The sequence below is a fragment of the Triplophysa rosa genome, linkage group LG13 (genome assembly GCF_024868665.1).
Source record: "Triplophysa rosa linkage group LG13, Trosa_1v2, whole genome shotgun sequence".
NCBI classification, from domain to species: domain Eukaryota; kingdom Metazoa; phylum Chordata; class Actinopteri; order Cypriniformes; family Nemacheilidae; genus Triplophysa; species Triplophysa rosa.
Window position 1 is genome coordinate 3,912,458 of NC_079902.1, and position 13,012 is coordinate 3,925,469.

At 38.3% G+C, this 13,012-nt stretch overlaps 1 protein-coding gene across 1 annotated transcript; it reads left to right on the top strand.

Annotated features, from left to right (window-relative positions):
* Positions 1 to 292: 292 nt before the first annotated feature.
* On the top strand, positions 293 to 9,057 carry wfs1b (Wolfram syndrome 1b (wolframin)). Its single transcript, XM_057350122.1, has 8 exons — positions 293 to 459; positions 1,207 to 1,413; positions 2,395 to 2,471; positions 2,551 to 2,695; positions 2,786 to 2,959; positions 3,176 to 3,253; positions 3,371 to 3,528; positions 5,429 to 9,057. The coding sequence occupies exons 1-8, from the start codon at positions 450 to 452 to the stop codon at positions 7,262 to 7,264; spliced, it is 2,685 nt and encodes an 894-aa protein (XP_057206105.1). The 5' UTR covers positions 293 to 449; the 3' UTR covers positions 7,265 to 9,057.
* Positions 9,058 to 13,012: the final 3,955 nt, after the last annotated feature.

The following is a 13,012-nucleotide window of genomic DNA, read 5'->3' on the forward strand; positions in this document are numbered from 1 at the left end:
AACAAAATTATGGTCAAATATAAGATAGGCTACTAAGATAAATTGTATTTTTGCAAATTTCCATAAAATGTATACTACTAACCATTAAAATAACTGACTTTAGGATTATAGTGGTTAATAAGCATGATAATGTGCCAAAACAACATTAAAGTAAATTCAGCTGCCAAAGAAAACAAAACGAGACATTTACACATAAATGTCTTTTATTATGAAATGTAAGCGGGCTGAAACCGGAAGTTAGGTATGACACTGTCAACATTGCTGTCCAGTCAGTGAGCCTGAGTCTGTGAGGGGCGGGCAGCGTCTGGACGGGCCTCTCTCTGTCAGCTTTGTGCTCATCACTCAAAACCTTACTTATTTTACAAATATCATGTTTGGTGTCAAAACATGCTGGAGTATCACAGTATATGCTGAGAGCTTTATTAAACTCACCCCTGGTGAAGTGATGGATGAGTTCAGGTAGGAGAAACAAAACAATGCGTTTACCAATCGGTGATTTGAGAGTTCGCCCGTAGCCGTTCATTTTTGCATATTTGTTTATCTTTCAGCGCTTGGAGATGACTGTGTATTTATTAGTATTTGTCTGTTTCCTCGATGTTTGTCGCTGTTAACAACATTAGTGCTGGTGTTTAACTTTACTTTCTTTTCTGCTGGTCACAAGTGAAGGTGACACAAGAATGACAACTCAGTTTAAACTATGGCCCCGAGTCTGACTGGTGTAAAAATACAGTGCTAACAATAAATAACCTTAGTAAATTTATTTGTAAAATTGAATTCTTCAGTTCCATACTTTCCATAATCCTAGTAGTTTCCATAAAATAATATTTCTATTTTTAATTACAATACAATATAATAGTTAATAGTATAGCTGTTAAATCGTAACATTATAATATAATGTCCTTTAACTCTTTAATAAGCTTTCAGACTGTTTTGTCACTTTTCAGTGTCATAACTGGCAGTTTAACTGAAAACATGTATACTGTCCATTATACAATTATACAATATTTTATTTCTCCCCTTTTATATTTACTTTTTGTACTTCATGAAGACAAATGTTTTAGTGGATAAAGAGAAGTACAGTATGACATATTAAACTAAAATAAATATTCCCGTAATACAAGAATAGCTAAGTTAACCAAGAGAGTACATTTTTTATTGCACACATTTATTACAAAATTGATGTCTACTTTTTTATTCATTCCTTAGAAATGGAATGTCCCCTTGAATCTCCATTGCTGTCCCAAGCATCTTCAGTCCCTGCTGCTTTCTCTGCATCCACTTCATCCAGTGGCCACGCCCCTTTAACCATGACCCCGCCCCCACACATTGCTTCTCAGACAGGGCGATCCCAGCTAAATGCAGCCAGCAATATTCACAGTGGCTTCACAGGACAGTCATCTTTTCCTCTTCAAGGTAAATATACAATCTGTCAACTCACAGGCCATATGCCAGTGCTCATCCATGACCTTAACATATGAGCCACAAAAGAGCCTCCTCATGTTAGAGCATGGCGCTAACAACGCCAAAGTCACGGGTTCAATGCCAGGGCTTGCACATACTTAGAATAGAAACAAATGTATAGTATAGTGGAATGTAAGTCGCTTTGGATAAAAGTGTCTGCCAAATGCATAAATGTAAATGTAATGTAAAAAGATTTAACTTCACATGACTGTCAGTGATTTCTGTACCCGGTTTTGGAAAGTCAGACAACCAACCTGGTATTCCCCCAGTTCCTGAATGATGAATCATTGTTCAGAATTAGGTCAGATCTGCTATTACACACACACAGGATTCACTAGCAAATAATAAAACAATACAAATACGGTTATATTATGTGTTCTATCATCTAGAACTTGTTAAAATATTTAAGGACTCCTGTAGTTTTACTGGCAGCCAAAATCCGATTTAAAATATCTGATTAAAATCTAGAGCAAAAAAGTAGTGCTTACTAAAAAACTTCACTATTGCAGTAGATTAGACTGTATGCAGTAGGGATTTTAATAATTAAATCAAATCAAATTACTTTTATTGTCACATCACCACAGCACAAGTGCCTTGGTGAGTGAAATTCTTGAGAGCGTGCTCCAGAAAGTGCAGAAACAGTTTACATATTAACTTGAAGCATTAAACTTTGGTGCCTCTCCCTTTGGAAGAGTATAGGTGTGCTGTAAGTATGTAAGCGAGTTTGCTGCTTCTTAAGGAAGATATGCCAGAAATTAAGAACACTGGATCTGATGCAAATATAGTGGTTTTAAAGATCTGATTTGAAAAACAAATCTGTGTGGAAACTCTTAGTTTACAAGTGAGCCTGCTTTGCTTTACCGTGCATATTTGTTGTGATAAGACAATGTGTATGTGTGACTGTTTATCTGCTTGGTTATTTTATTTTGCCAGGGGAAACCCCAGAGGAGCTGAGCATTGATGAGCTTAAACAGAGGGCTAAAAATGGAGATGCCAAGGCACAGACGGAGGTTTGAATGCCACATACACAAAAATTGTAAGTCTTTCCTTCTTTAATAATAAAAATATTAACCCTTTCTTGTTGCTCAGATTGGTAGGTATTACCTGAGAGTAGCAGAACAAGAAGATGAAGAGATGAACGGTGTTACCGCAGTAACATGGCTGCTTCAGGCAGCCAAAAATGGCCGTAAAGATGCAGTGAAACTTCTGCAGCGGTGCCTGCATGAGAAGAGGGGTATTACAAATCCCTATATTATGAACCTTATACCATACCTTTCTTCATAATTTTACAAACACTAACAGATTGTGTTTGTGTGTGTAACAGGCATCACAGCTGAAAACAGGGATGAAGTGCGCTCCCTGGCATGCGAGTCTCGCTTTGAGCGCAGTGTCAGGAGAGCAGCTCTGCTCATGTACTGGAAACTTAATCCAGAAAGAAAGAGAAAGATAACTCCCTCTGAACTTCTAGAAAACATGAGCCAACTCAACGATGAGACTGGTATGATATGTGGAGTTTATTTTTGTATTCAACCGGGTTAAGTTATGTCACCTAGTTTAATGATATCTGTCAGAAATTAGAATGTTTTTTGTGTGCCATTCCATACAAAAATCCTTTACATCACCTTAAACTAGGTTATTGACCTACTTCTGCATTCTGCCTTTTTTACAAATCTCCAGAATATATTTAATATTCAAATGTATCTTTCTCCTCTAGATGGCGCTTCAAGCAGCCCTCTCTCAAGCCCATTACAAAAACAAAGAAAGGTTTTGGAGAGTCTGGTCTCAAAAGATGGTCAGTGCATAAGAAGCAGATGTTGGTTCTTTCTTTCAGACTCTAATATTTATTTACTCTATATTTGCACTAATATGATTATAAAAATCTAAATCTATTCGTTTTGTGCTTTGACAGGGGTTGATTATGTGGGTGTAGAAGAGTTTGTTGAGAACACTAAGCAATATGCTCAGGGAATCTCACCAACACCTGTCATGGAAGGGGTGGCAGGTGATGATGACGATGATGATGAAGAGCCAATAAAAAACCCAAATGAACTGCCTTTGCATCAAAAGGTATTAATTACAAAGGATAAACCAGTTAAAAGTTTCTATAAGGTCATAAAGATTCAGCCGATTCTACTTATGCGCTGTCTACAAAACTTAAAGTGATACTTCAGGCCTGAATCAAAGTTTCCCAATGTTTGACTCACCCTCAAGGCATTTTAAGTGAATGTGACTTTCTTCTTGAAGAATAACGCCGGCTTCACACAGCACGCGTCAGCAGTTATATAGCGCATATTTTTTTAGACGCACATGTTAACATATGAGAGCATTCATACCGCACGCGTAAGCAGCGCGTGCTCGCAGAGCAGAAGCGGTGCGTAAGCAGCAGTACAGCGATCATTTCGCCGCTGAGTCTATTTTTGCTGCGCTGCTCACGCTCAATTAAAGCAACAGTGCATCTTTACGGACAAAATCCACATGGATTGACCGGAAAAAGTAACACTTTTACCTTTAAAGCATGTAAGTGGTGTCTAATGTGTTTTTAACAGTCGCCATGACTTTCAAAAACACTTTTGCCAGGAGTTTTTTGGCCAAAACCACAACAGCACATTTAAAGAATTTATAATACAAGTAGATCTTAAATGTCATGCTTATATTGCATATTAAGAAGTGGAAAACGATCGCATTATGCTGTCGGTGTACTGTCTGAAACCCACTGTCATCATAACCTTCTGAAAAAACATAAAACTAAATAAACATCATGTTATTTCCTTATATTGCATATGCGTGAGAGAAAAGCGATCGCATCACTCTCCTATGGTGAGTTTTTTATTTATAACTTGTACTACGTAGATCTAAAAGAGCATGAAGCAGGTGGATATAACAAATCATAGTTATGCAATCTACTTAAAAAGCAGTTTGATGAAATTCTGGAAGATATTTTGCTCATTGATGTGTTTAAATAACGTAATGCGAAATTGTATTGTTGTAGTGTGGTACCCAGGCAGCGCAGTGCACGGTGCATACGGTGCCGATGTGAAAGGACAATGGGCACGTGCTGCTCACGCGTGCAGTATGAAACGGGCATAATGCAGTCGGAATTATAATACCACGTATCCTTTTACTTCCAAGCAGTAGAATGGGAGTGAATGGAGGGCAATTTTTTGAAGCTGCAAAAAGTGCATCCATCGACAAAGCGAACGTGAGGCTTGTTAAAATTGTAGTCAAAGCTGCTCCAGAACTGTTTGCTTTCCTAAAATTTTCAAAATGTCTCATTTTGTGTTCAAAAGAACAAAATAATTGAAACTATATTTTTCCTGCTATGGTAGTCAATAATGTCCCTAAAATGTCAGTTGCAAACATTTTTCCAAATATCTTTCTTTGTGTTTATCAGAACAAAGAAATTTATACAGGTTTGTAACAACTTGAGTGTGAGTAAATGATGACAGAATTTTCATTTTTGGGTGGAGTATCCCTTTAAGAACGCAGTGAAATTCAATTTTCTTTTTCGCGTATGCAATCTTTCATCCAATCTGGCCCGAACATCAGAACTGACAGAGATCTTGGACCTGATTTTACTTCTCAGATTGTAAATCGTTAAAAGTTGCTGTAGTGTGAGGTGAAACTACACTTCATTGCGCTGTATTAAAAACTGCGATGTTTGTTAAAAAACTGCGATGATTAGTAATAAAAAGTCATGTAGCCTAACTGATGGTTTTAATGTGTATTTACATTGGTTGGTCATCTTAAAGCAAGATTTTTCACTTAGCTCACATTGCATCATGGGATTGCCATTGATGCAGTTGTTTTAGGAAGAATGATCATCAGCAGCCTGCAATTTGAGACAGTTTACAGACCGAGAGCGTACCAACAATGTTTTCTATTGAGAAAGAATACAATACTAAGCTTTGAACCAGCCTGTAACATTAATAATTTCAGGCTAACCAAATAATTTTCTCCACGTCTGCAGGTGTTGAAGTTTCCCCTTCATGCAGTGCTGGAGGTGAAAGAGGTCTTGATTGACTGGGCGTCGCGTGCGGGCATGCAATGGATTAGCGCCCTCATCCCCACTCATCACGTCAACACCCTGATCTTTTTCTTCATCATCTCCAACCTCACCATGGAGTTCTTCGTCCTTGTCATACCTCTCATCATATTCTACCTCTCCTTTGTCTCAATGGTAATCTGTACGCTCAGAGTCTTCCAAAACAGCAAGGCATGGGAGAACTTCCGAGCATTAACTGCAATGTTGGCTCATTTTGAGCCAGGGATAGACCTCGAACAGGCAGAGTCCAACTTCACATGGAACCACTTAGAGCCATATCTTTACTTCCTCCTCTCTGCACTATTCCTCATCGTGTCGTTTCCTTTAGCGGATAAGTCCTGGCTGCCATGTTCTGAACTGGCCACAGTTGCAGTCTTCTTCACTGTAAGCAGCTACTTAAGTCTAAGACCAGCAGCACAGCAGCATGCCAAACTTGCTTTGTTGTCTCAGGTTGCATCCGCCCTTTGCACCTTCATCAGTTTGCTGGTGGGAGGCTGGTTGGGCCGTATAGTTGGTGGTGCTTGGTTAACCATACGCCTGGGTGACTTCTTTGTACTGCACTTGGGAGTGCCTTGCATTTTGTATCTCTACCTCCTGTACCTCTGTACCAATATGGCCACAGCAGGTGGGGTTCGTGGCTCCTACTGTGTTTTGCTGCCCTACCTAGTGTGCTTCATCTGGTGTGAGCTGTCTGTCACACTATTGCAAGAGTCCACAGCTTTGGGACTGATGCGCACAGCTGTGGGATACCTCCTTTTCTTTTTTGCCTTGCCAGTGCTGTCACTGGGTCTAGCAGCCGTACTGCTAGTGCAGCTTGTGCAATGGTTCCTCGCCCTGGAACTGACAAAAATGGTCGTAACTGTGTGTGTTTGTGTGCTGCCTGTCCTGCTGCGATGGTGGACGTGTTTTAGCTTGTCGCCTCTGGCAGTGTTGCGCTCATTGCGGAGTAGCAGCGTGGTCAAGTTGATCCTTGTGTGGATCTCAGCTCTGGTGCTCTTTAGCTGGTTCTACGTGTACCGTTCAGAGGGAATGAAGGTTTACAACTCCACTCTGACGTGGCAGCAGTACAGTGACATGTGCGGCCCACGTGCATGGAAAGAGCGCAACATGGCTCACGCCCAGATCCTTTGCAGCCACCTGGAGGGCCACCGTGTTACATGGGAAGGCCGGTTTAAGTACATTCGGGTCACTGAGATTGAGAACGGCGCGCAGGCTGTCATCAACCTCCTGCCGGGATTTATAGCGGATTGGGTCCGCTGTCTTTATGGGGAGGAGTACCCTGCCTGCGACACAACTGAGTTGGGGCCCACTGAACCACTATGTCAGCTCAAGAGCCTTGCAAAGCACAAGTGCCATATCAAACGTTTCGACCACTACAAGTTTGAAGTGACTTTGGGGATGCCGCAAGAGAAAAAGGGACACAATGATATTGAAGATGCAACCAAAGACATTGTGCTGAGGGCTAGTCACGAATTTCGACGTGTTTTACTGGCGCTCAGTTCAGGGAGTGTTGTGGAGTTCAGTACGGTACTCGAAGGCAGACTGGGCAGCAAATGGCCAGTGTTTGAGCTCAAAGCACTGCATTGCAAGACCTGTGCTTCGCCGCTCGTACCAATACAACGGCAGGTCAAGATAGAGCACGACTGGACGGTTAATGCTAGAAATGCCATTGCGTTTGCCTTCAATTTCCTGTTCCACCCCCTGCTCTCGATTGAGGTGGAGGGAGAGTCTACAGAAGCTTCTACAGAAGTGTCTGTATGAAACTGGTTTTCTGATGAACCGAGGACTTTGGAATACTCTGCAGTATTAAACAGGAATTTGAAGTGCAGGGAGACAAAGAGAGGGCAAATGTACTTGTTTTTGTTTGATGAAAGCAGCATCAGAGGTAAAGAAGCTGTCATGACAATGAACAAATAGAGAAGGATCTGCTGCAGGAACCAGACAAACAGATAACACTATGATCCCAGAACCGTTTTCACAAAACTGATGTCACAGTTACGAATTTCATGTTAAACATAGGGAAATGCAATTATATGACTGACTTTAAATATAGTGAATAGGTTTCATATACTTAATTTTCACTGTCTTTTATTAATAAGAGTTTTGATGACGTGGGTGTGTGCATGTATTTTATTTGTGCCTTAGATGTTTTTTAAGGTAAAAATAGGTAAATAGGGAATTGCCGAAAATTGAAGGTATATAGCACAATTCTGAATCTGTGAAAATAATGTTTTTCTAAAAACTGAGAAGAGGTCTTACTGGCATTGATATCTGTAGGTCTATCTGGCAACTTATGAGACCAATCTTTAATGGGCTGATACTACATCGAAAGCATTACACAATATTAAAGCATTGTATGTTGTGATTGAATTTGTGTGAACTTGTGTAAAAGCAGCTCTATATTATGGGATATACCCTCAGTAAATTAGATAATTGTCAATACTTACAGTAAGTCACTCCTGTAATGGCAATTTTACACACAGTTACCTCTTGCTCCAATTCCAGCATTTTCAAAACATTCCAGACATTTTCAGTAGATTGATCGACGTCAAAATTGCCCCACAATCACCACATGCAGGAAACCAATATTTTCAACAGGTAAATAAAGGATTTACGCAGTGTTTGATGGTTGCTCATTAGCTTAGGGGTTCAGACGAATTAAAATAACGATAAGTGATCGTATGCATTGACTGGATTTAACACCTGAAAAGGCCCTTGCATTGAAGCGTTGAGTATAGCGTTAAATGTCATGAAAATATTGGTTTCATGTAAATGTTAGAGGTCATGGGCCAATTTGTGATACTGTCCTGGACATTCCGATTATTAATTCCACAGACAATAAAACATAAAAAATATTACTGACTTGTGGGCCCAAGAGAATGAGATGTGAGAATGTGGAGATTTTGTAGTGGGCTCTTTTACGCCCCCTAGCAACCACACAGTAAAAACAATTAGCAAAAATGCCTTAGCGACAACTTACTATTTTGGTGGCAGGTGTTGCACAGACAAGAAATACATTTAGAATTTCATTAAATTGCAGAGGTGTACTGTAGATATGTTACATGTCTATGAATTAAATTCTCTACCATTAAATGGCAGTATAAGTGTAAATTTATTTTGTGTGTTTTTAGCAAGACAAACTATTCGGATAGCAGGTTTTTGGTTAAAGTGTGTTATTTCATTTTGATAGGGTTTGTGTAATAGACAGCTTTTCGGCTGGGACTGTTTTTCATTTGATCTTAATTTATTTTGTTTTATTTATTCATTCATTTGTGACAGGAACCCAAGTAGTACTAGTGAAGTTACTTTTGCTGGATACAATAAAATGTTCATCCATTCTGTAGCAGAGTGTGGCACTATTTTAAACAATAGGTCTTTAATTTTAATATACTGTCATTTCTGACTGCCAAGTCCTAAAACAGTTATAGCGTGTCATTGTAGGATAAAATGAGCTGTATTTGGAGACCACAATGTCTTTGGAGAAGGTTTATTTTACTCAACACCACTTGAAACACGTCAGCATCAGATTTTCTTCAGAAATAAAAAATATTTACATTGGTGAATGTCTATAATGTGTTTCTCTAGACTGTAGTGAATGTCAGATATTTCAGATTTAATGGCTAAAGCAGTGATTCACGATATTGTCAAAGCTATGTTTAAAGTCTGCAGATTTTTTAAATCCAAATGATAAGAACTCTTAGGGTTTAAGAAAACAAAAATCTCACTACTATGTTTGAATAATCTGTTTAAAATACCTGTTAGAAGAGTAAATAAGACTGGAACAGAAGCCCTATGAATAAAATAATATAAATATAGTTTGAATATAAATATAGAAATCTAAAATGATGTCTGGAAACTTATGGTTGTATTATTAAATGTCATGATTTAATGCACATTACGTATAAACTTGATGCTTGAGTTTGTCAGTCACAGATGTGCTTAAAGCCAGATTCTTAACAGACTTTTTCCAAGTAAGTTACAGTGGCTGGGAGTCATGTGGCTTACTTTAGTTGAAGCCAAAGAAATAGGATAAGTTTTGAGTTTAGCAGAAACACATTGACAGCTAGAAAACTAAACAAACCGATGGCACCAGCTCAAGCAAAGGATTACAATCCCCAGCCACAAATATGTATCACTCCTGCCGAGCTGCTATATTTTTAATCAATATGTGATGATGATATTGAATTCTTTACTGGTATGAACCAATATACAGAGAAGTGGTCTGAATGGAAAATTAACAGATTTTTTTTCTTTACCCTGGAAAACCAGTGACCCATTTTAACATCTGAGATCAATTAGTCAGTTTGGAAAAAACATTTTCAGTTGTTAAAAAATAATTTCAGCTACTGATGTTTATCAGCAACAGATCTGCATTTCTACAACAACAAAAATAATCCAGTAAAGATGAAAATAGCTAACACAAAGCATACGACTCAAAAGACCTTTTTGTCCAGCCAGACATATTTTGGACAGGAGCAGTGTTTGGCTCTGCAAACACACATGTAATTGTTTTGTCCTCACTTTATGTGAGCTCGTTTTGAATGACTTTTTCCTGACCCATATTTCCCCTTAAAGTGGTCCAACTATGGATAAAGCAAGGTTTGGTGAATGTTTTTTATATAATTTCTTTAATATGGACAAGTTTGTCTCTCTGCACTTGCGAAAGTTGGTTTGCTCTTCTTTTAATGAGTGCCTCCTGAACTCTCTTGAACCAGTTTAACTTCAAAATCAGCCCATGCTGTCTCCACCACGTGTTTATAAGATCAAATGTGAGACAGAAGTGACCCTGTCTGTTTTCTGTTAAAACCAGGGCTTTCTTGAAGTAGACAGACACAAGATTTGACATGATTTGGAGTGATTGGGTGCTTTTTTGGAAGCATTGAGACACGTGAGACCCGATTTAGCACAGAATTAATTTAGCTATTGTTCAAGCAAAGCAAAACTGTTGCTTTAATCATATAATTTCACATCTGATAATGCCAAATGTCTGATTTTCGAGTTACAGATAAACTTTTAATATCTGTTAGAGATTAAACACATGCCCATTTTGTATCATGGAACGGTCTATTTTACTGTCTTTGTCTCCTTAAAGCTTAAATGATGGTTTATGTCATTGTTCAATGACTATAATGACAAGAAATATTATCACACCAATATATAACGGTTTCAGCGGCAACAACATAAACGTTATGTGGCCCAAACGTCTGGTAGACCTATACAAAGAACCAATAACTGTTGAGTAGTTTTCATGTAATTTATTACAATTAATACATAATAAAATAGTAATATAAATTAAAATTAATCAAAATTAAATAAATTATATTATATCCAAACACAGACCGGAAGTTAACTTCGGGCCAGGCATGTGCATCCCATGAAACCAATAAGCGGTTCTCATACTTCGGGATGTTTAGTATAGTAAATTTCATTTTAAAATCTCTCTTGTGGGCTATATCAACTATTTTTAAGCTGATTTGGTAAACACTTGACAAAATTGATGAGAGTTGTAGTCAGAATACAATCAGTTGAATCCAAAATATTATGTCTCTATGGGTTATCATAAACACCGCAATAGGAACAAAATCAAAGCAAAAGAAACAATGCACCCTTGGAGTAATATGTGCATAGGCGTAATTTGCGGGTGGATGGGTTGGTCATGTCCCCACCACTTTTTGCCAAAGTCAATTTTGTCCCCACCACTTATTGTAAGAAATAAAAAAATACGGAGCGTCTATTTACCGTGCAAGTAGCCCGCTTTGTAAGCAGAAGCTATTTATACTAACTCCGCCCATCAGTTTCAGATTGGAATAGACAAAATGTAAGAAAGGCGAACGAAGCTTAATTGCTCTGGTGGCAAAGATCGTAAAGCAAGTGTTACCTGCTTCATGTCGTCGTGGGTTCGCGACTACAGTTTGCTGAACTTTTTCCCTATCACATATCTATGGAGCGATTTTAGTCTCATTAATTATTCACGTGTAAAACAAGATACACACATGCGTAAACAGTTTCACATGAACAAAACCTAATTTACGTGCACAAAGTATACATATACATTTACAAAAAGCAATTCACGTGCGTAAAACAAAACTATTTTCTCATAAAGTACGTTTCGCAAACATACGACTGTGCACAAATATTTCGAAAGTTTAAAATGTACACGTTTATCGTGTTATGTGAATGTGCAAATCGTCACTCACGTGTGAATCGCCTTGGATGTGTGTGTGTGTGTGTGTTTTGAGACTCTCCTGGCAGGGCAACCCCTCCCACGTGGGTGTCGTACTCTTTAGCCAATCAGATTCAACCTTACCATTCAACCAATTATAAACGCGGAGAGCACAGGACTCAAGGAAAACGGCTCTGCGCACCTTTTGCGCAGCTACACATCTATGCGCCCATACAAAACAATGTTTCCAAGAACTAGTTATTTATTGTCCATGTTCATTTAAAACATACATTGTATGGACATACAAACATGAACATATCTCATCTATCAGGCACAGTTTGTTACCCAGACGGATTTTAGCAGTTCAGTGGAAGTGACTGCTGGTTGTGTAGTTTTTAAGTGGTCATGTTCACTCACTATTTCATACTTTTCGCCTACAAAATAAATTAATAAAAACAGATTTATTGCGTGGCTGTATTATGTTTTAATACAGCATCACAGCTCAGAGAGTAGATTAGCGAAACTGTACAAACGAGCCTTTAGTGCTAACATTAGAGCTCCTTGAGTTCTGTGCTCTCCACGATTATGATTGGTTGAATGGTAAGGTTGAATCTGATTGGCTGAAGAGTACGACAACTCACGTGGGAGGGGTTGCGCTGCCAGGAGAGTCTCAAAACACACACACACACATCCAAGGCGATTCACACGTGAGTGACGATTTGCACATTCACATAACACGATAAACGTGTACATTTTATACTTTCGAAATATTTGTGCACAGTCGTATGTTTGCGAAACGTACTTTATGAGAAAATAGTTTTGTTTTACGCACGTGAATTGCTTTTTGTAAATGTATATTTATACTTTGTGCACGTAAATTAGGTTTTGTTCATGTGAAACTGTTTACGCATGTGTGTATCTTGTTTTACGCGTGAATAATTAATGAGACTAAAATCGCTCCATACATATCAGATTGTAAAGGTATTTATTTTTAATAAAATGATGAAAATATTTGAAAATGGCTGTTCAAGTCATACATGTACCAAGCATTTTGCGCTTAATTGCACTCTGGTGCTATATATTCGTCCTCATTGTTCTCGACATGCGGTTGCTATCGCCTATTGCAAGATTAATTACATTTTGATACTTGATAGAAAACTCCAATAAATGGAAAAAGTCACAACTTTGTAGTTTCATGAGTTCAAAACAAAATTTAGAAAGTTTGTTGTATATTTGTAGCCTATCAGGCAATGCCCGTAGTAATTAGTGAAAATAAGATTTTTTTAAAGATATTATTTTCCATCTGTTTCCCCTGTATACTTGAATGTTTGTCCTTATTAGCAGGG

Bases quoted from the DNA above. Each gene is read 5' to 3' on its own strand.
- wfs1b (XM_057350122.1), top strand. The intron at 2,472-2,550 runs GTTTGAATGCCA...CTTGTTGCTCAG, and splicing joins ATGCCAAGGCACAGACGGAG to ATTGGTAGGTATTACCTGAG. The intron at 3,529-5,428 runs GTATTAATTACA...CCACGTCTGCAG, and splicing joins AACTGCCTTTGCATCAAAAG to GTGTTGAAGTTTCCCCTTCA.